Source organism: Rissa tridactyla, chromosome 2 (assembly GCF_028500815.1).
Source record: "Rissa tridactyla isolate bRisTri1 chromosome 2, bRisTri1.patW.cur.20221130, whole genome shotgun sequence".
NCBI lineage: Eukaryota > Metazoa > Chordata > Aves > Charadriiformes > Laridae > Rissa > Rissa tridactyla.
The window spans coordinates 148,752,163-148,777,011 of NC_071467.1; the positions used below are offsets into that span (position 1 = coordinate 148,752,163).

Here is a 24,849-nt window from a genome sequence, read left to right on the forward strand (position 1 = left end):
AGCAAGGGACAGAGGGCACGAGGAAGAGCATCAGTGAGAAGAATGCAGAAGAAAGGAGAGAAGGCTGACAGGATACTGGAGGTAGAAGCTGATTCTTCATCCACACACAGGCAAGACAGTTAAAAAAAAAAAAAAAAAAAGGTCTATCTCAGAGGCTCCTCGTCTCCAAGAAACCTCAAAAGAAGCTGAATTTAAGGTAAACACAGACACACTAATATGGACCATTTTTCTTAAAAGTCTGTCAGGAAGACAATCCAATAAAAAGACCATGCATACACTTTCATCTCCATAGTGAGAAGGCCAGAAATAACCAATACACAAAACCAAATTGTTCAATCAAAAATAAACTATATGGGAGTAACCCCGCTATCACACAAGATAGCACAAAGGACTAATAAACACCCCACAGTGGCGACTTTCTGTTACAGATCTTGAAGTACAAGCTGCTGCATTTTATACTTTAGTCTGCAAGGGTAAAAGCTACAATAGTTAAAGACTTCCAAGCCTAAAACACGTGATCTGGAAAGAAGATACGCTATTGCCTGGTTCATCATGACGCCCTACCTAATTTTTCAAAAAAGAACCTTTAAAAAGGTTTTTTTTGTTTGTTGGTTTTTAAGTACTTTCAGCACTGACAACACTGATTGCCTTTACAAAGAACTTGTTCATATATCTACTTTACGTAATTATCCTCTTGTAGCCAAAAGAATATAATGGAAACATGTCTGCATGCTGAGCACATTCATTTCTGTAAGCCATGGAAACACAGGACTGGAACAAGCCTCCTGAATCATCAAATCCAGTCCTCTGCTAACACGCTCATGTAAATAATATGTTCATTATACTGACCAAGTTCCACACAAACAGAAAAAGGCTTCCCAAGGTTATTCTTCATGTGAGACTATTCTGAAAACCTTATCTACAACAGTCTGTTGCTTATTTCAGTGTTAAACAAATGTATAACCATCTTTCTACACAAAGTAATACAAAGCAATTCTAAAGGTTCCTGTTTACAGTATTACCCCAACACATTAAAAAAGTACAATTCTCAATACACTTTTTTTGTTGGCCAAGAACCCTGACAGCATTCCTTTATTACCTGCAATAATTATTTTAAGTTATAATGATATAATAAGGATGATTTATGCTGTGAAAATATTACCCATTACCGAACAAATCTGATACTTCTATTCAATTAGAACTCCACTAGATGTTATGAATTGTTGACTTAAAATTTTAAGTTTCCATTTAAAAAAAAAAAAAAAGATTTTTGAGTTACTGAAGCATTTAAACAGTATTTAAAATGTCAATTTGTAATTTTGTGTTTTGGCTGCTATACTTCAGAATGCCACAATGATTTAAAAATTGTTCTTTGGATAAGAAACACTGAAATTTTCAGCCTGGAGAATAGTGATTTGGCAGGCCACACTGTAAAACCCTGAAAAAAAACAAAAGACTGATGCTTATCCTAGAAACACCGATGACATGTTAAAAACTGTGCCAATGCTATCGCTAGAATAATAGAAGCAACAGTCCCTTAGAAATGAACATCTGTCAGCTCTAGTTTCTATTCCAGTTACATTTATATTTTCATAGTTTGGAATAGCTAGACAGTAGCTTGTAGAAAAAAAGTTATCCCAATACCTGAAGCTTTTCATATTCATCTTGACTGCTAACAGATTTTGCTAAAACTGAAGTTTCCTTAAAACGTGCCATATCGACTATTTGTATCAGCCACCCTTAAGGTATCCACACATTCTGGGCTGACAAGCCACGATCCCTGCGCTGCAGAAGTTTGAGGGCTTGAATTTCTTCCTGCTTGATGTTTATCTCTTCTCACGAGGAGAAAACCGAATAAGTGCATTCTTTCAATTATTTCTTTATTGCACATGAGAGTATTTCTGGTTGTCTCCCCTAACCTTTCACTATTCCTGCCATCATAACTCTTTTCACAGTGCTTTGTGCAAGTAGATCAACTTATTTTCTAGTTTCAGGAATGAACTGCATTCAGTATGTGTGCATTCACATTGTTGTCTTCTGTACCAGAGCCTAAACAGCCTGCAGAGAGCGGCATAAAGGTGCAAGGGAAGGAGAAGAAAAGTATGGCACGTATTTCACTAAAAAAAGGCAGTAAACTCATTACACTTTCAAAAAAAGCACTTGGAGTTACGTACATGACATCATTTAAAGGTAGATACCGACAAGGTAAACCTTATACACCTCTACTTCTAGCATTAGAGAAGAGTGCCATCACATGTACAGTAAAGATGCCTGAAAAATTTAACTCATGCTGAATGTTTTAGAATGTTTCACCTCCTAATTCCTAACAAAAAAAGGAATTAAAGAAGGTTGAGCAGAATTCACTAGAAGCCAGCTAAATTTATCCTGTTAGTCAACAAGTGCCCAAACGCTTTTATTATGACAGAAATTTGTAGAAAAATAAATATTGGAATACAATGAAGAAGGTTTTTTGTTTTTGAAAAGCAGCATGAAGATCAGCTCTTAAAGCAAGGTAAAAAGCAGAGTGTGCTTGATTACTAGTACAGAAATCAGTATGGTTGTTTGCACTAAGGGTAGAAGCCAAGAGAGACAAAGCCATGAGTGGCATGGAAAGGGTGACTTAAGACCAGCACTCTGCAGGTCACTTTTACAACATTTGTATGAGAAATTCAGCCACCAGGAGACAGGTTTTAAAAAGCGACGCACATACATAAAAAAAAAAAAAAGGGGAACACCATGTAGTTAAAAAAGCTGTGAAACTCCTGGCAAATCTTTATTTAAATCAATACAGGGTATTGGATAGCAAAATTTTACTGGAGTACAAAAGAGAATGGAGAAATTTATGAAGCACTTAAAATCACATTTGGCTCAGGAACGTTGTAAAATGCAAATGGTTGGAGAATAGAGAGTAGCAACATTAAGAACCATATATCCTTGTCCTGTTCTTACACCTTTCCTTAGGTACCAATTTCAGCCAGAGAGAGGACACTCATGTAATTTTTACAACACTTTGGTGTTATTAAAGTCTGGTCAAATATTTTTATCTGGCTAATTTTCTCTCAGTTATTCACAAATTAATAGTGGAATGAAGTGACCTAAAATTTTTCTAGGGTAAGGATGTACTAGATATTTTCAAAAATGGGATCACACCTCTGAGGAAAAGTCTTTGTACTTACCCGATGCTACTGCACACCTAAAAGAAAAACTCTCTAACAGGATGACTATAAACTTGTTTGATTTGAAAAGAATTTTAAACTTCAAGATGATGTTTATTTAGGCTAAGTATTTTAAAACATATCCATTTAAACTTAATTTTCACATGACAACCCACCACAAAGTTGGAAAGAACGTTCAGACAACAGTAATGTCCAAAACACTAAACTGCACTGGCAGCTACCTGTACTGCAATCAGGTTCAATACTGAAGGAGTTTCTCCATTTCACTCATACGGGTAGTTCCTTCAACTCAATCTGGGATTTGGATTATCCTTTTTTTAAATTGCTTTCTACTCCACAATAAATGGTTTATGAAGGAAAAAAATAGTTTCAAGGTAGCTGCGAATCTCAGACATTCATACGTCTATGTCTAAGAAATGTATTGAAATAACTATATTCTAAATGAATTGCTTCTCAATAGTTACAAAGATGTTAAGTAGCATTCTAATTTCCGTCCCAGCGCAGGTTAACACATCCAAAATTACCCAGTAGGTCACAAATTTGTCATTTGCTGTTCTCTAACAGAGAAACTGTGTACAAATTACAAGTCTGAAAAAATGTACATTAAACACCACCACTGCTAATACAGGCACTGATAGAGATAATGGTATTTTTACAATTTTAGAGACGGTATTTTAGAGACTAGGTGAGACTGTTTCCTGGGTAAAAGGAATAACCTTTCATTAGACTAACTAGTATAGTTTGAAACAATAGAGAGCATTTCAAGAACCGAGCCTTTCTTTGGACTTGAAATAGCAACAGCAGCTTTCCAGGCTAACAACAATACTCTGCATTTAGTAGCACATGGAACACATGGAAAGTACTGAAGCGTGCAGGCCCGGGGTTGTTTTTCTGTACAACTGGCAGCTTCCTCATCCCCCAAGAGCACCTGCTTACCTGAAGAAGAGACTAAGGATGCAATATCTTGCCTATTTTTTTTCAAATAAATCAATTTCTCCTATAAAACATCTCCCTACTTGGTTTGCTCTGAACAGATCTCTCATTTCTATTAGCAAATGCAACCCAAAATTTCATCTCCTGCTTCAGAACAGCCTTTTGTGAAAGGACTAGTGTCAAAAGGCAGTTCTTCAGCAACCCACCGTAATCTCTGCAAGAATCTGCTGTAGACAAGCCTGATGGAAACTCTGCCTGAATTTCTGTTTGTGGTGCAGGGCACCATGCTACTTACAGAGAGATACTCTCAAATCCTGATGTTCCGCTATTCTCGAGAGCAGGTTAGTCACAAAACGCTGCTGCAGAAGCCAACTGTTCCTGGCTGAATTTCTACCAAAACACGGTCTGGCCACACCTACTACTTTTAATTAGCAAAGTGATAACAAAAATAAACACATCATGAAGTATTTAAAATGGCAATGATACATAACCTTGGAAGATATTTATTCCCCCAAAATTTACATTTTTACACTACTCCAAAGATCTACTGTACAAATAACTTCAGTAAGTGCATTTATGAAATGAACTGTATCTAAAAAAACCCTAATACTGCAAAAAACAATTACGCTGATGTAAACATAAACAGAGAGATTGCTAACACCCAAGTATGTCTTTTTTCAAAGTAACATCATCAGACAGAAGAGGAAAAAAGGAAAAAAAAAACCAAAACCCCACCCCAAACTAAAATACGAAACGGAAAAATCCAAGTAATTTTCCTTCAGAAGAGTTAAATACCCTTTAACTGAGCTGCAAAGTAGATCTAGGGGTTTATCCGCCTGATTAATAAGGCTTTTAACAAGTGAAGCTGTAATTAGGCATAATGATAGTGTAACAAGCAAACTTAAAATCAAGCATATTAATTCTAACTTCAGAAGATGCCCACTCTTAATGGCGTTTGATGCTTTTCCTATTCAGAGAGGGTTATTTCATCTTCAATGTGCTGGAGCTGTGGTGGAAGTTTTCCACAGCACCTGTACAAGAACTTCTTGTTAGGAAGACAGCCAGAAGTCCTGTGTTGCCTCAGACTGTGCCCATGCTCTAGCAGCACCACTTTTTGATATTTCTGGAGTATTCAAGGAGGTTTCAGTCCAAAAGGCTAAGGAGCTCATATGAATTTGCACAATCCCACGTGGTGTTATGCCAAAAGGCTGCAATGGAGAGTTACAACTTTGTTTCTTCTGAACTACTCAGCCGCTACCGGAATGCAGTACAATTGCCATGTTTAAGGCTTCTTTGAACTTTAATCATCACATTTCCCTAAAATCTGGAAGCAAGCCACATGAGTTAGAGTTCACGGCAAGTCTTTGTCAAATATAAGATAGAAGATTGTGTAGAAAAGGTTGGGCTTGATTTGGCAATCTTGATCGAACTTTTACATGACATTAAAGTTGTACGGGATTAGAAACCTCCCAGCAAGCACTCCTAAGTGAGTACAAATACCACACGTAACTTAAGTGCCCAATGTTGATTTTAGGCATAGTATTAAAAAACCCTGCACAAAGATCAGTTGACGTGCCTTACAAACCAGTACTAATCCTTAAAGAAAGATCGACAAGGTCTAAAGAAGAATCCAAAATTACACTGGATAATGATGCATCCAGTAATAAATAATAATAATAAAAAAAAAAAATCTACACAACTCCCATTCAAAAAGGCAAACCCAATATAAAAACCATATGCTAGTTAAGAAAGGATTTTTGTAATGTCTTAAAATTCTGTCAAAAGAACAGAATTATTATATCTTTTATGTGATTTCCATTCTTTGATGCACACAGAGCTGCTTTGCTATTTTTGGTTATTTACTTTAAACTCGTACAGACAATTGCTGCAGATCCACAACAGAAGACAATTGTGCTAAAACAATGTACCTCTAACTCCCTTAACCTGATCTGTAAAAAAAAAAAAAAAAACCAAAACAAAAACACCACAACCTGAAGAGCATAAAGAAGCTTTGTTTCTCACATACATGATGCGTTTGAGAATAAAATTCAATATTTTCTAAATACTTCTTATACCACATTCAAGAACAGACCGTCAATTATAAATCAACCCGTGTGGAAAATGGTCTGCAGACATCCAGACTCCAAAAGATTAAACCAGCCACAAGAAAAGAAAATCCAACTCAACAACAACAGCGCGGTGAAGACGACACAGGTATTGACTACTTGAGCAGAACAGAAATGCTCTGTCACTGAAACTGTCTCTTCAGCAGATTACTCCAATTCCTCATGTATCCAAAAATGGAGTTTCAGTTATTTTTTTCTACCACTTACAATCCTTCCATGAGTTCCTCTCTTCTTCCAAATTATCTCAAAAGTGCTCAGCTCCCTTGCTATAAACTCCCTGTAATCCCAACCCTGTTTGTATCACAGTCCACAGACGAATCTTTGTGCCTTCTCACATTCTGCTTCCACAAACCCTTTCATTCATATCCACATTAGCATTTTTACTTGCAAATTCATTTCATTTTATTGATATCCTTTCACCTGAAACAGCTTTCCTCCATCCTGTATCTGTCTTAGAAAGCTTTCACCTTACCTATTCTGATGACAAACTTTTTTTTCACAAATCACCCTTACATGGATTTGCATCCATATTCTCTCTTTACTGGATTCCAACTACATTTTATACTAGAGAAGTAAAAATATTTTGAAAGGTGCTGACAATGCCAGTTGTCCATATAAATAACACCAGAGCATTATGTGGAGTGATATCCAGATGCAGTTATATAATGTAGACTTCTCCAGGGGGTTAAGGAAAATTCTAGAGAAATAGTAAGTCACTGTAGACTTTTTTTACACTGATCTTCCAGGACTCCAAACAAAACAGAACATCTTTTTCCTCCACTGAAGAATATTTTTAGTTTTACCAGCCTAATTGCACTCTAGATGAGAAAAGAGCCCCAATGGCCCTCAACCCCAGGATTTACAAGCACAGCAGTCAGCTACCTGGCACAGTGCTCTCCATCATCATCCTTAGCAGAGAAAAGCATTTGATGTACACGGGAATATTTTAACTCACCAATAAACGGAATAGAAGCCAAGGAGTCACCAGGTGGGCTGGAACCTGATGCTTTCCTTTCTTCTATTCTTTTTATGTGGACTTCTCTCCGAGCATCGTTAGGTAACCAACAGGTAGTGTCCGAGGCTGCCTCTTGGTCATTTACAGCAAGAATGTACGACTGATGCCTCAAAGGCTGTGGAGTTTGGTGGCCAGAAGGTGATTTGTCCCGCATGACCACTGTGTCTTTGTCATTTTCCTGAACATCCGTTTGCAGAATTTCAGGCTCATGAACCTCTTCCCTTTCAAAATCATGAATCTTTTGTCTGATGGAACCATCTACATTGTCGGAGGTAGTTGAACTCTCACTCGTTGGCTGAACAAGTTTGGCGGAAGCTAGAGACAGAGAGGAGGGCTGGATGGTTTTGCCAGTTTCTGTTTTGTGATCTGGGGCACCTTCTGCTCGGACCCTTGACTGTTGGTTTAACAGACCACTCTGATGCAGGTGATTTACTGTTCTTTGGTCTTTGCTGGCAATAGTATCCAGGCCCTGGTTAAGGGGAAATGATGGTTTTGCTGCATAGGGAGCAGAGTTCTTCAAAGAGCTACTTTTAGAGCTTCTGGCTGGTGTGAGAGACAATCTCTCTTGTGAAAGAGTTGTAGGTTTTGAAACTCCCCCAGGAGTTTGCAAATCTCGAGAAGGCTGCAACATTTTTATATCTGGTGGAACTTTCTGAAAATGAGAACCAGGCAGAGAAGCTCTGCTACCTGTTCTCCTGTTGTCTGAAAAATAAGCACTTGGAGCCATAGAAAAATTTTGACCTCGAAGGGACATGTGAAATGCATGCTGTCTAGATCGCTCGTAAATACCTCGCCGGTCATCCTGTTCAGTAAACCCTGTCCACTTGTAAGTCTTTCTCCTATCTCCATTAGTATCTGCAATCATATTCTCAGAATGAAAATTTTCTAGCACTTCACCCTGTTTGCTGAGATAATCCCATGACCGAGCCCTGTGATTCCTAGCATTAACCGAAGGTGAAGTCAGAGTATCTTGTGAAGCACTTCGTGGCCACTCTTTCATCAACACGGGATCTTCAAGTCTTTCCTGGGATACACTTCTCTGCCTGATCTGAACAGACTGCGGAACCCTGTCGTGAGAGGTGCTCCTGCGCCGTACCTGTGAAGCAGTGCGATTTGGCACCACTTGGTTATAATCAGTTGTATTCTGAGAAGCTGCTCTTAAACTATCTAACCTTTCCTGTATTGTTCGGGAGCCATACATGTGCATGCGCCTATTATCAATGTACTCTTTGTAAGTTTTGTAGGTCTTCCAGTCTATATGCTGGTGGGATGCTGGAGAACTGTAATGATTAGTAGAGACTGAGGGCGAATCTGTGGCTTGAGCAGGAGGTCTAGTGCTTGGGATTCCTTCTGGACATACTACATAGTTGGAAGCTTTACTTAGTGTTCCAGTTGGATCAACTGGCCTTGTTATTGGAGTCTGGGGAAGTACAATGGTAGTGGACACTGAAGAAGATGGTGACGTGGTCCGTGCTTTTAGACTGGTTTGATCTTTTAAGCCATATCTTACTTCCTCTGTCCTGTGTGATGGACCAGCATGATTATTTCTACAAGATGGCAAATCTACAGCCTTCTCAGAAGGCACAATAACAGTTCTTACAGTTTCATTGCAAACACACACAGCTGTATTTGATTTTGCAATGTCTGTTGGTGATGGAGGCACTTGTATTTCCATTCTGTAGGCCCTCTCTGGCTGTGTCAATGCCCGTACTGGTCTACTGACTTGCTGTTTCCCCAGGGAGAAGTCAGAAGATAGCTTGTCACCAGCTTGTGCCATAACAGAAGCTGTGGATGTCAGGCGCGGATAACATATTGGCGGTGGTTCGGGTATGTTGTGGGCATTACCACTGTAGGCTTCATTGCCTTTCAGGTAGGCATCTTGGGAATACGCCTGTGGAGAGAAGAATAAGTGAGTATTCAGTAGTGAGGGAGATGGAAAAGTTCACCATCTAGCATTTGCTCGATCGAGCCTCAAGAGAGGGAACACAAGTACAAAATTCACGCTATCTATAATTTTAGATAACACGTTAGTTAAAAAGATAAAAATAGCATTCCATTCCCTTAGTGAACAGAAATAGAATGAGCATACGTAATGAATGAATGTATGTAATGTACGTTCCCTCCCTCTACAACTAAAAAACTGAACTGATTATCAATTGTAGGAAATACTGCAGATAGGGCACTGAGGCAGGTTTCCCAAAATCCATGAGCACAAACCACAGTATTTTTCTCCCCCTTAATTCTGTTTTCTATCATGATGCTTCACAGATTCTTCCCGTTTAAGCTTCACATTGCTGCAAACCAGAATTTCACAGCAATCGACAGGTTAAAATACTGCATAAAGAATTCAACCAGCACTAGAAAATTCTCTTTTCACTTACTGTATAAAAGAACTCTGTCCGCTTAATGTAGTGCATACGAAAAGTACACACAAATATACATACACACACTCCTCCAAGATGTCTTCTACATAAAAGCCACTGTTCTTAAACATAAAATGAATAAATTGAAGCAGCAACATCTTTGTTGTGAGCCAACAGCCTATAAGTCCTTACATTTTATAGGAGGCAGCCAGTATATGGCACACAAATCTTACTGCAAAAATACTAGTAATTGTAATATTTTTAACTTCAAGGTACGAACAGTATGAAAATTCATACATACCCACTGCTGTCCACACACTATAAAAACACAAACTAAAATCTGAAATGATTTTCCGTAGTGCATTTATTTGCACCATTATGTTTAAGAGCCTGACTCCTGAGAAAAAATGGTTATATTTTACTCAGTATGTTTCTGTAACCTTTTTGAAAAGCAGCATTTGTCATTGTGAAATTAACAGAACGCTCAAAATAATAAATCAGTGAGAAGCATACAGCATACTTAAACAATATCCTATAATTGAAAAACTTTAGCATGACTTCGTTCAGTTTAGGCATAATGAAATAAAGAGCCAATGCAGAGCCTGCCAATGCAACAGAAGACTCAAATGATTTCTCAGGGCTTTTACACGCTTAGGCGTGGTATCATATCACAGCATTTCCCGTCCAAATCATAACATGCTCAATTCCAGAATATCAATGTGCCCTGTCTTAACACTAGACAGGTAATAAAAGCCCAAGTGCAGCCATAAAATTAATACAGAGCAAAGTACAGAGGAGGGTGAGGCATTTACAATACTGCTGCAACGTTACACCGAGCATTAATGAAGTGCAAAATATTAAAGCACACTGAGAGAAAACCGACCAAATAACACAGGCACAAACAACGAATTAAGAGATTAGCATTATGAAGAAAATTCAGCTCAGACTATCTCGCTCATTTCCCACAAACTTGCTGTTTCATATGCTTGTTTCTCACAAATCATTAAGAAAAACATGCCTTACAAAACCATCAGAGAAATGGCTACTGTACATTTCTTACCAGTGCTGTGACATCCTTTGTAAACTGCAGCTGGCAGAAAACAGGAAAACATAGTAAAAGCTGCTTACAGATGTAGAGACAGAATTATGTTGTCATATTGATGTTGGACACAGCAAGCTAAAAATACAACTACACCGATTTCACTGGAAGGTACCAACAGAGGTAAAGGGCAGTACAGCACGAAGAATAACTTCACCCTCCTTGTGAGCATGTCCATCTCAGGCTTCTATCTGCTCCTCGCGTTTATCCTCTACCCTTACGGAGAGCAAAAGATATTTGTGCCATTTTGCCGTGGTGCATCCCTACAGCTGCCTGCAGACAGCTCTGGCTCCGCGCAACAAGACTTCCCTTCCACTACAGCAACATTACTGTCTCTCGTTTCCCCTGGGCTGCTACCATCTCTGCTTCCTGGTGACGAAACAACGGCTTTATTATGCATTTAAAACAGCACGCCCCTTCCCCACATATATCTGAACATGACCACAAGCTGTCAGCTGACTGCAGCTGCTTTCAAGCTGTACGTCTGAAATTAGAGGAATGATGCTGCAGAAACACTCTACTCACGTGATTCGTGGGGTTTTTTCCCTCCACTCATAGTAAAAATCAAGCCAGGTTTCCACTGGCACATTTAATGGACGGAAGGATTATACAAAGATAAATATTTCTAAATCTTTAAATAAATGGCTATTTGGGATCTTGATAGGCTGTAAGAATTTAAAAAAAAAAATGCTGAAAACCCAGGACACAGGGCAAGAGACTACTGGTATGTAAGACAAATTAAACCAATAATCCCCCCACCCCCCCAATCAGAAAATAATTATTACTTTATACAGCTGATAAAACAGTTCAAAACCTGGGATATGCACACATTACACCAATACAAAATACCTTGCTTTTATGTTTGTGTAAAACATGTCCATGACAAACAATGCGTCACTGACTTTGACAGCAGAGAGCCTAAATTCCAAAACCAACGTGATCTGATTGTAGCTGAAGACTACAAACAAGTATAAAAATCAGTTTGCAGCTCTTGACAAAATTTATCACAGATATTAAAACATCATCTTCAGAAGCCACCATTCTCACAGGGTCCGAAATGAGATCAGCCAGGCTTTCTCCCCTCTCCCCCAATAAAGGGTACGTTTCCATGATCGCAGGTACAGCCGGACAGACAGCCTGTTCTCAGCAAGACAGAGTTACTGGATACTGACACTAGAAAGTGCAGTTCTCCTTTCAACCTCATTCCACCCACTTCCCAAGAAATCACCGAAACAAAGCTGAACCTTCTTCCAAGAAAGAAGTTTGTAAATAGGGGCTGGGACATTTCCACAAAGGAATATCAAGTATCTTTGTTTCATAATTCTGATTAAGGGCCTGCAGAGAAATATTGCAACTCACAAAAAAATGCAGGGCTCCCTTCTGAATAGTGTCCCATTACTATGAAATGTTTTAACTGCTTTAACCAGAAGGTGATGGTTAAATTTTTAGAAGAGTTTTAGAAACTAAGAAATGCGAAGTATGCACCAATATACTTATTAGCATCTGTACACTATTTTGATACCTAACATATTTTGCAACTATATATACAACACAGTTTGACTATTATTCTCACCTCCCTTTAGTTCCTCAAATTATATAGCATGTGGAAATACTACCTTAATCTCTAGGTGACTGCAACAGAGGATATACTCATTAAAAAGCCATTAGGGTAGGACTTAAAAAGCCTCGAAAAGAAAACCCTTCTAACCTAAAAAAAAAAAATAAATAAAAAAATTTTTTTAATATCCAGATCAGCGATGTTCCTGATTTAGACAAGAGCCAAGCCGCTTGAATTCCTACAGGAGTTGGGTACTCAACAGTTATGAATAAGTTCCAACATTATCGAAAAATCATTTTTGAAGTTTTATGAGCTCTTTCGCACCTTCTCAAAACAACAGCAGTTATGGAAAGCTTACCATACAAATACAACAATTTAGAGTGACTTTAAAGGGCTTTGATGGATAACAGCTCTGCAACAATTGCTAGCAGAAAACTGCTGTGCTTACAGTAAGAACTCAGCATGTTTCCAGTTACTGGGTACAATTTCTTCCCCACCTTGCAATCTGGTTTTGTTTGCACCAAGTTTGCAAACTCCTATGGCAAAGAATTAATTTCTTACCGCGAATTTGTACAACCATTAGCACATTAAGGGTTTACCTGGTAAGGTAATACATTCATGCCATATGATACACAAACTAAATTTTAGGCAAATAAAGCATTTTACAAGATATTTTATTAACTCTCTAAAATTCAGCTGAAGGGTCACATTCTTTCCCACTTGATTTTATGCCATTTGATATCAGAATAATGACAGCTGACGTACAAGGATTCTTCTTAGCACGAATCATGGCAAAACACTGTATTTTCAAGAGCTTGAGTCAACCATGTCATACAACCCTTAGTCCAAATCCATAAAAGCACAGAGGCATATGCTTCACTGAAGATGAGTATGCTTCACTACGCTTCACTAAATGATGAATAACACTGATTTCAACCGAACTACTTGCAAAATTGGAGATAAGTGTTTTGATGAATCAGAAGCTAATCTGCCCAGCACCCTGCAAGACTGAGCCTGAGGCATTCTTCCTTCCTTCTCCAACCAGTCTGACTTCAGATTATGTTTCTTTACTACTAAATTCTTCTCTTCCCTGGTCCTAACTTATTCTCACATTTAGCCTGAATACGGGAACTGCACACCAGAAAAGGTTTTCAGCTGTCTTAAAAGGAAACATTTTCCAGTTACAGTTTGCTTTGGCAAGAATGTTAGTAATACAGCTCAAGTGGTTTCATTTTATTCTGAGACACTCAGCAAATGCTACAGTCAGATAACATTATTTGGAAAAAAAAAAAATCAAAAAAAAAATCAAACCCACACACCCTTTCTTCCAAATGGCAGGGAAATTTTAGTATATTACATTTAATGCCTTAAGGTCAAGAAATTTAGTTTCCAAATACAAGTCTTTCTTGTATATATTAGTCTAAATCAAGGTGAGTTGATGCAAATGGTATTTTCCAACATATGCAATGTTAGATACCAAAGTTGAAGTCTCTTCTAGGTCACTACATCTTCACACCACACCCCTCCCCTTCCATTGTATTTGCTGCCAGAGATTTAATATTAACCTCTGCGCATATTAGTAACTGCGTCAGTACAAAATCTGAAAGTAAACAAAACGCTCCAAGACTCTGGACTAAATACAGGTACTTATGAAAACATCTCTATTTAAAGTATTAAAGTAAAGCAAATGAAAATATTTCACAGTTTGCCAATGAAACAGCCATGTTGCTCCATTAGGTCTGATGCAACTGGATGGTCTCAGGAAAAAGAAAAGGCAATGCTGTTAAAGTTTACTGTGGGCAGACCTGTAGTCAGAGGCATGAGGTTACCGGGGCGTATAAAACTCTAGAATACATTTCCTTATGCAAGCTATTTTTTTCTTATTTTTTAAATACAGGTGCATCACTGGCATTTTCAGGGTACTACAAAGCCTTGAGAGTTGCCAAATTCCACAAAAACTTTAAGTATCAGAAATGACAAACCAGCAAGCTCTTCTCTTCTGCCCAGATCTCTCAATAGACTGAAAATTTCCGTATCACCTGAGTAGAAGGGGACTCACACACACACGGGTGCTTCAACTGACTTTCACTCACTTTTCCCAGTCATTCCCATCTATGTTTTTTTGTTCCCCTATTATCGATGGCAAAAGAAACATTTCTCTTCAAACATGGTCAGCTTTCAGTTATCAATAAGCAGTTTCAATAGTCTGTAATTTTAAGGAAAGATTAAGATACAAATTAAAAGATATGCAAGTGGGAACTAAACTTACCAAAAAAATCAGTAGTAAACAGCCGCCTTTAATTTCCACATTTACCATTATTCACAAAATGCGCAATAAAATCTTTCTGTAAATGAAACTACAGAGATCTTTCTGTAATACTAAGGCATGTTTCAACATATTTGCATACTACTAAAATTTAATGGTGACACCACCAGCTACCTTCTGGGGCAACTCCTATAAGGAAATGATTTTTTAAAACATATTCAAAATGAAACCATTGGAGGTAGGATAAAAGTTAGGAAAGATGAACTTTTGAGTGGGTAGCGAGTGAAGTGCCAGAAAATGAAAGATAAAACATGAGGATAACTTACCTGTAACGTGTGTGTGCTTATATACACATACACAAAGCAGATACACGTATTTACATATAATAAATCCTATATATAAACATCAATAAGCTACATTACAAGTAACCTTCCAAATGAACAGCTCCAATCCAGATCATATTAAAGATGCAATTTAAGAGTGATGTTTTCATGTGCCTGATACTTAAAAATTCAGTGACTTGTATGCCATATTCCTCTTTACATACACAAGGAATGAATAGAAAACAAGCAAATTCCAACACGAACATACCTCAAAGAAATGGTCCTGCAAACTAAGGACACCCTAACACATACACATTAGACACTACAAAGTCTATCGACAAGAGTCATAATAAGGCTGACCTGTAAGTGGGCTTAGCAATTCAGCTCTCCCCCTCTAGGGAGCACCTTTACATTATTTACTGCGTAGCACAAAGAGCTTTTGAACAACTGAAAAGGTGTCACAATTTGAACAGCTTTTTAGTACTGAATTTGTTATCCAAAGGCTACAAAACAGCAATTCCATTAAATACACTTGAGAAAAGGAACTGTTTGTAGTCGACCTAAATGTGTCTTCCCATTTGTATAACGTCAGTGGTCCTAAAACCTACAAGGTGCCAAAATTCTGTCAAAAAAGGTTGAGAATGCTACAGAAATTGTATACAGATACATCAAATTTGAACACTGAGTAGAGTATAATTTAATAATGCTCCTCCTCTTGGTCTCAGAATGGTTACATACCTACAAATGTTTCAAAATTATCAAAAGAGATTATTTTAAGTAAACTAATCTCAAATTTGAGGAGGAGCATGACAAAACCCCAATGCATTTGTAGTTGTGAAGAGTTCAAGTTTTTGTCATGGACAGAGGTTTTACATATCCTTTCCCCCATCCCCACAGTCTCATTTCCAAGATCATGCCAGTGAGGAACACGACTGACACTGACTTGACTAATGGCAGGATTTCACATATAATTCCCTTCTAAGTAAGGGGTGTGCAGATGCCACAGAAGGCGATGACCTGTGGGTTGTACCACTTCATTGTTACTATTGATGAATGGATTTAAAGTCCCATTTTCAGGAAATTCAATATACCAAGAGGTTCAGAGACATACATGGATATTTCTGAAGGTTTATAAATAGCAAACTAAGGATAGAAACAAGCAACTGTGCTCTTTATGTAGTTAACCTAGTCATCAGTCATCACCACATGGAGGAGACTGCCAAATACTATAAAAATTACCACAACCAGTATCCTTCCTGAATATAATGAAACTATTTCATCCTCATTGCACTAGACAAACCTTTCATTAGCTCCTATTACAATATCCAGTAGTGCTTTGTGTTATTCTGTTTTTACAGCACGGTGGTATTTAACATCAATGGTTTACAATGAGTGATATTACAGTAAAATTTATGACATATGTCAAAGAAAACTAAATTTTTTAACATACTATCATAACTTACATAACACAACTTCAGTGACAAAACTATAAGATTTTCCTCCATTAATATGGGCACTGTACCTTACCATTTATTTTTCAGATTGCACTTACATTAACACTACCACTACAGAAATTATTGTTATCACTTACTTATATGAGCTGTACTCCATTCAGGAATAAGAATTTGCCTTGAGGTTTATATTTTCTTGAGACATAAAATTTCCACAAAAGCTAACACAGCATTAATCACAAAGATAAAAATAGAAAAACAAAACAAGAAAGTATGCAGTTTCTCATCTGAAAACAAAAAGTTACTGTCTTTTCATAGGGAGTGAAAGGAATAACATTCTGTGCTGTTACTCTGAAAATATTTTAAACTTAAGTGTTCAGCTTTGAGTAAAGTTCTTCAAATCTTGTCATGAGAACCGTAGATCCTAACATCTAAAGGTTGAATATTAATAGTCACCATCTTCAGAGGAATTGCATAGATTTTTCATTTGACTGAAGGTAGTGTGGTGCACTGTGCCTCAAAGGCTGCTAATGGTTATTTTTAGAAGTGGTAAGATTTTTTCCTCCTCTGAGGTGGTCTAAAAGGGAGAAAACTACAGGCTCTAACTGAAGACTTCTGTTGGACAATGCAATTGATTTTTATCACCTGTATCTTCACGTGTTGCAACTCTGCCATCAAAGATCAACACCCAAAAACATATATACTAAAATACGGACCGTGACAGAACCACATGAACAAACTGCAGTTATCAGAAGTCTTTTGCAATAGGCCCAAGAACACACAATGCTCAGTCTCGCAGACTACAGAAAACATCTGTCTCTTCAAGGCTTCCCTCTGGCAGATGCGATGTGGAACTGATAGTTCTCAAGACAAAGTCCACTTTTACCCAAACAAATGCATCATAGCAAACCGGAGCATGAACTCCTCCACGATGTATCATCACCATGTACCAACCAACACAACAGCAAACAACTGTCGGAACTCATACAAACCAGAGAGGCAAAGTATTTTTTGCAAAATGACAACTCCACCTCTAAAACCTAATCCTCTTTCTAGCTTCAAAAAAAGGAGCCTGGAATACAGAATTCACAATTCTACCACATCTTAAAACTCTCAAAAGAAACTTTTTTTTAAAAAATGACACCTGGAAATTATTCCCACGCAACTAATTTTTTTCTAGAACTCCCACAGGCAAGATATTTTTTCTCTTTCCTTTACCCTTCCATCCCCTCCAGCAGAATGACCTTAATTTTCTTTTTACTAATATTCTTCTCAAGCCCAAAAGCAACAACCATCTGTCTGTTTTCCTCCACCCCCGTTATCTCACTTCTTAATATAACAAGTTAAATTCAAATCAATCGTTTTTCATCTATACATCAGCTGAAGCTTGCGCTTCATGTTTCATCAGCAGAGGGAAGACGTGCCTAAGGGCTTCTCGCCCAGCCAAATACAAAGGTTTAACTTTAAACCTACAAATCTTGCCTTCCCAGATCATTAGACTGTTATGGCTACAAAACTGCATTAGAGGCATATGGCTATACAGATCATTTAGAACTATTCCTTCATTTCTGCATATTCACAGTTCCAATTAAAAAAAAAAACAAGCACCCCCCCCAAAAAAAACCCCAAAACAACACCAACCACCCCCAGGCTTTTCCCCGGGCTCCCACTTATTCACACAATCAAAACTCACCCCCTGCCCCCAGCATTTTCTGTACTGGATTACTGAAATATTTCTTTATCAAATCTCTCTCATCAATCTTTTCTCAAAATATCACTTCTATTCTAATAATCTTGGCTTGTTGGCCTAACTGGCTGAGTTCCTATACTATCCTCCATCTTCACCTTTAGCTCAAAACAAGAATTGCTTGGGTTTTTTTCTTTACCCATTGATTTGTCCTTTAATACTGGAAAACAGCTACTGAAACCTTGCAAGTCTTACTATTTCTGTATGGATTAGAAAAGGCAATTTTCTAAGTACTAAGCAGAAATTCTACTCTGCTCGTCGTCTTCTCCTTTCCTCTACTTCCAACTAAAAATAAACTACAGCATATAAATACATTCGGTGTTGTTCACAATATGCACTTACACATCGTACTTCATTCACAGCTCTTTTGGACTCGGAGACACTAAATGGGAGATGAATTATCTCACTATATATGCAGGACCTCAGTTCAAACCAAGAACCACATGATCAGAGAATGGTTTGGGTTGGAAGGAACCTTAAAGATCATCTAGTTCCAACCCCCTGCCATGGGCAGGGACACCTCCCACTAGACCAGGTTGCCCAAAGCTCATCCAGCCTGGCCTTGAACACTTCCAGGGAAGAGGCATCGGTAGCTTCTCCAGGCAACCTTCAAGCAAAGAATTTCTTCCTAATATCTAATCTAAATCTCCCCTCTTTCAGTTTAAAACTGTTAACCCTCGCGTAGTAAAATATTTACAGTGGTTACAATTAAAAAATTCAGTAATAACCTTCAGAACATTCACCACCTCGCTTCTTTCCTGGAAATCCACTGACAATTAGCTAGTTAACAAAAACTAATTTTAAGTGCCATATGCTAGTCTTTTAATTCAAATTTAGTAATGATTCCCAACTTCTTTAGAATTAGACAACGTAGTAACAGAAAGCAATTCAATTCATAAATTCTAACATAAGGAAACTAATCCAATATACAATAAAAATACAAACACTATTCTATTTTTTTTTTTAACAAGATGCTAGAAATATCATGTGAAGAAGATATTGTCCCCTATATTTGGATTCCTCTGAAATTTCAGGGATGGCAAGCAAGTAGGAAAATATCTAAGGAATGACAGAGAGATAAATGTTAACTCTTTAATTATTTACTGGTAGCGCAGTTCAAAGACCTTGTAGCCAACAGTAAGACATTTTTCTTTAATCAACATACTGTCTAAATATAAGCTTCATAAACATACCAATTGAAGGATGTCCTCGTCTTTTGGCATAACACTAAGTTCCAATATGCTGTCACTGAAACAAATAGAAAAAAAACACCACACGTGAACTTCTGGAAGAGATTTTAAGTTCTTGTAACAAAGATGATCCATTAACTTCCATAGACCAAAACCATTCAAGAACTCCTACAGTCAGCTATTCTCTCAAATTGCTTCACTCAACAGAAATAAACACTGATTTCCATGGCAGTCTTAGCAAGTAAAAGTAAAACAGAAATCTGACTGAAGAATACATCTGTGTTCTCAGCAAAACCAGGGCATTAAGCCAACACGCTCTCTTTGTCAGTTTTGTTGGTGGATGGCTTTTTGTTTTGGTTTTGTTGTTTTTTCTTCTTCTGAGGTACATTAATTGTTTGGAGCCTCTCAAACAAAACAAGGTGCCAAATCTGTGAACACAAGTTAAAACCTGTCTGTTAGTGGACTTTAAAACTGCTGGGGAAATGTCATAACCACCAGATCATGTGAAAAGTAGGGCAATAGCAAGGCAAGCACTGACTTACACCCTTCTGCTCCTATCACCTCCTAGCAGAATCAACTCAAACATATTTAGTCAGTCAGATGACATCTGAAATAGGGATGAAAAATGCTTGCTATTTATAAGTGCTGAGTTTGTCAGTCTGAATCGCTGAAACCAAAAGCAGCAGCAGCATAAAGATCAGGAATCCAGACAGTTCAATCAATATAATCCAAATACAGCTAAAATCAGGACACTGAAGGTACAATATATTGGTTATCCAGAGTCAAATATTGTAAAACAGTGAAACCCACAGTTAGTATCTACCACATAGACACACACAAAAAAAAAAGTATTTTCACAAGCAAGAGAGAAGTATATGCTTGTAACACTGGATACAGAACAGCTGAATTCTTTATCTCATCTGAAAATTTGAGATAGAGGAATACTCTGTTCACATTCACTAAATGTGAACTGCAACAGGTACAGATAAGGGCTACAAAAAAAGAGATGGCTTATACAGACTATTTTAACTAGGCTCACAAAACAGAAAATGAAGATATTAAAACTGTTAACTATAAATCTCACGTTACATGTCACAAGAAGAAAGGCTATTTAAATAAACTGACCCATACCAGCCCAAGAAAAAAAGCATACAACCTAACGGGATGTATCAGTCTAGAAATCAGCTTACCTGTACTGATCAGTACAATGCACTTGCTAAGAAAAGACAAAAGCAGCACCAAAACAGGCCACCAATTTCAGGGCACACAGAACAGTCTATGAATGCACTGAGAACAACCTCAGTTTATTATTTCTGCAGAAAATCATCTTCTCAAACATGTAACGTGTGATTTATTATGCTTTCTTATATGAAAAATATTTTTATTTTGTGGTTCCTTTTCCATTTGTTAGCAACCACAGACATAAGGCTGCATTCCAAAATAGCAGAGTAAGGGTATCTGGTTTCACAATCTTCTTAAACCATTATTCATTTCTTTAAAAAAGTGTTCTCCAAGCAGCATAAATTACTTGTTTTAAAACCAAAGATGCGCAGCAATAGATTTAAGTTTTTCATTTTAAGTCCACGCACAGCTAGGAAAAAATAAGTCTTCGAAAGTCCTTTAAAGATTTTTCAGAAAATTGAATTTTAAGAAACACGAAAGCATTGACTGTATGTGCATTTACAATAGCATTTCCCATTTTGACTGAATGCATAAACACCAAAACTATTTAAATTATTCTTAAAAAGTAGTGTCACTGGGAGCTGACTTTTGCCTAAACTGCTTTGTATGGATATTAAACTATTTAGCAATTGTAAGCCAAAAAGAGAATATGAAAGAGATTCCATAGCTTGAAGCATTCCAATGAAGTGTTCAGATTTCATTTCCACATGTGGGTAGCACGTATGCATAAACTGTATTGGGCTACGTATGGTTTGATAATAATCAACGCTTATTTGCAGGATGAAGACTTTGGAAATAACAAATTTGATAAACAGCATATAAAGGAAAGTTTCCTACATATATGAGCAACTTTCTAGAAAAATACTGAGCAGCTGTGGAAATGGAGCTGCAGGAGAAATTGAATACAAAAATCTGTGAGTCCAAACTGACTTTGATTGCAAAACAGCTGAACAGTGAGTGTGGGGGGGAACTTTTTCTTTAGAGGTAAGAGAGGATAAAATGTGTTGTATCCTTAAAAACTGTTCCGAAGAGGATCAGAAAAATTACAAAAGAATAAGCGTTTACAGTCAGTAATATGTATGAAGGGGCAATTAAAAACAGTAATTAATAATACAGTAACTAAAATGTCCAGAAAACCATCATGCAACATACTGAGACTATAAATGAAACTGTCTGTAGTCATGAATAAGGAGACTTCAACTGACAACTTAGCCTTTCAAAAAGCTTTTCAGCAAGTTGCTTGCACAAAGCCTACTAAAGAAACAAAGGTGTGGTGGATGAAATATTAGCTAAGACACAAAACAGAGCAAAAACTGTGTCACTGGGTATTTTTAATATGAAGAGTTTAAGTACATTCAAAAGTAAACTTGTGCAAGACCAACCTATCAAGGAGTATTAAATCAAGTGATGCAGATAAAACCTTTGGTTCAGCAAGTTCCTAAACCAGGGATTTCTGGCAAGTGGGCTAGTACTATCTGACAAAGTATCACTCTATACTTTCAGTCTTTTCATAGTCTTCTCCCAAGAATCCATTACTGGCTATTATCAGAGAGGATACTGACATAAACAGACCATCAGTCTGACCCAGGATGGTTACGCTGATGCAAGAACGGCACGCTAAAGCAAGAAGCAAACACCGTAACACAATTTTACTTGCCATGAAACGGCAGTGCAAGAAATAAAACACTTAGTGTGCAGAACAAACTGCTCTGAGCTCAAAAATACTGTTTTCAAGCAAAGAATTACAGAGAGTTCATTCTTTAGTCATACAAGAAGCATTGCCTGATGTGGAGTCTGAGCTCTCTTTATGAACTAGTATTTATCTATTTATCTTAAGAGGTTCAGCTAAAGACTTCCTGATGGTTATATTTTCCCTATGAAACACTCAAGGATATCCATGACCTTTTGTTACAATCTTTTGTGATGTGCACATCTGGCTCAAGACAACAAATTGTTCTCCTCTCCTAACTAACAATAGCATCCCTTCATCTTCTGTGCACTCATGGAAATTAGAGGGACTGATGCAGCAGTGCACTATACTGTTCCTGGCTGCAGTAGATAATCACTGATAAGGCCTTGTTCAGATGTTCCTGGTTTATCCACAGCAGCAGGGGTTGCATTCTGCTGGGACAGTTTGCTACCTACACTCACGGGGCTGAAAATAAAGCTTTATTCACAGGCAGACCTAGAGTTAAGAATCTCTGGCCACATAGGCCACTGGAAGATGCGACTGATCTCTGTCTTTTTTTGGATTAAGATAAAGAGATTTCATTGACTGATGTACCTGTTGGGCATGTAAAAGGAATGTCCTGTGTCTTGGGTATACACTATTGTACAGTATGACTCTCTGTATAATACAAAATGAAAAAATTATACATGGCTAGTGTTATCTCCAGCAAAGGTTAAAAAAAAAGGTAAGATTCCATCTTTCTAGCTGTTGTATAGAAAGTACTAATGACACACAACGCATTTCAGTCTACCTTGCCTGTCATGTCTTTGAACACGGAGTTTTGTTGTTTCAAAAATAATGCACCTGGAATGCACGTATTTTGAATGAACACTTGAGTAAAGATTCCACTGAAATAGGAAGATCGGGATCTTATTTTTCCTACTTCGAACCGTAAGCATAACAAAGCCTTAATGCATGAAGATTCACTAAAAATAGAATGGGACGTGTGAGATGTATTTAGAAAACATTTTTCCATGCTGATCATAATACCTCTTTTTTCCACATATCTCATTATTATATTGGAAACTTATTGCTGTAGAACAGAAGTTGACACCAAGAAAACTGTAAAAAGGGAGGTAGATGGGAGACATGAAAACAAGTATCTGTATTCATGCATGGACATGATTTAACAAGCCCTTGTGAGTTGCAGTAGCAGTAAATATTACCATTTCCTCAACTCTGGGCAAGGTTCATAACTTGCTGCAAAACAGAGGAAAGCCAAGATGTACTGCAGATGTTTTGTAGGTGTGAACTAGCACAAAATTTTTCCTTTAGCAGATCTGCTGATTTCTAGTTAACATGTTTCATAAGCAAGGTAGATTTTTCTGATTTTCTTTTTAAATCGACATGTGTGGTGTACGTATACTTAATCTGTCTATTTTAAGTTCAGACAACCTTCCTCTATAGCACTCAGTGCGATCTGCTAACAAGGGACAAGTACTGACATAGAAGGACTGCGGCACAACTCATTACACCCATTCTCAGACCTGTCTCAGCATTCAGTAAATACATGAAAACAGAAACAGTAAAACTACCGAGTGCGTATTAAGGAAAATTTAAAAATACGATGACTTTTTCAGAAGTGGTCATTTCCTGCTTCATATAAAAACGTTAAGTGTGGCACATAGTTAAATACTAGTATCTTACCTGTTTTGTATTAAAGCAATGACTTGAGAATATGTCTTCCCAATAACACTTTCTCCATTGACTTTTATAATTCTGTCACCTGTAACGGGAAAAGTTATACCTTAAATTAATTTGTCCAGACATTTTTGATCATTTTTATTGTGTATTTCTGTACCTCACAATAATCAAGATCAATTTGTTAAATTCAAGGTTAGTCTTCCTTAAAAACAAAAAAGAAAATAAAAGATGCACAATACAAGTACATGTAACCATACACAGGATGCCAAGTTTCTAGGCTTTTCTCAGAACATTGTCAGATGTGGTATCTTATTACAAACTTCCAAATGAATCACCTAGAAACTCACAGAAACAAAACCACAAGCAGGTGTAAGCTATACCAGAGGCTCACTTAAATATCCCATCTTCAAAATAAAGCTTTTGATGTATGGTAGCACATACTGACAACTCTGCCCAATTCCTAAGCAAATTATAAGTAGACATTTTATTTCATCACTTAACCTCAAAACAAAACCAGACTTTAATTAAGAACACTGCCAGGTGTAGCTGTACATATCCCCTTCAATAGCAGCTAATACTACAATTTTGTACTTTGTCCTCCTGAGAAACAATGAATGACTATTTTGAAAGGCTCCAGTTTCCTCCTCTCTCAGAATGATCTGGGTTGTTTCCAAGACATTACTGTCTCTTCAATGCATCCTGGACTGTGTAATGGGTTATTTCTTTATCCATATAGATCAAACTCTTTAGACCTAACGGGACTTTTATCAGATTTCTCCAAATAGTTTGTTGCACCTTCCTCGTTAAGAGCTTCATATACTCTCATAAATTAAGTAGCAAATATATCATGTAGAGCTATTTTCAGCTTTTGATGAAAATCCCATCCAATTCCTTCACCAAAAATGGTATTTATGTCATCTCTGATCAGAAGAGCAGAAAGGTATCTTGAATTTACTAACGAGGCGAAAATGGTCTAAAGGTTTACAGGTAGGGAGCTTTGGAAAGCTGCTGGAAAAAGAAGAACTGAAAGAAAGGACCCATGCAAAG

The 24,849-nt window shown here is 37.4% G+C and overlaps 1 protein-coding gene across 2 annotated transcripts in view; it reads right to left on the reverse strand.

The window, feature by feature from the left end:
• Positions 1-24,849, reverse strand: part of ARHGAP21 (Rho GTPase activating protein 21) — a 94,262-nt gene that overhangs the window by 22,759 nt on the left and 46,654 nt on the right. Inside the window, exons 5-8 of one of the 2 annotated variants that reach the window (XM_054191055.1) lie at positions 23,806-23,884; positions 19,251-19,305; positions 10,674-10,703; positions 7,191-9,141 (exon numbers count right to left, since the gene is read on the reverse strand). In XM_054191055.1, coding sequence (XP_054047030.1) covers positions 7,191-9,141; positions 10,674-10,703; positions 19,251-19,305; positions 23,806-23,884 — 2,115 coding nt within the window. The remainder of the gene's footprint in view (positions 1-7,190; positions 9,142-10,673; positions 10,704-19,250; positions 19,306-23,805; positions 23,885-24,849) is intronic. The other variant, XM_054191056.1, reaches the window with a different exon arrangement.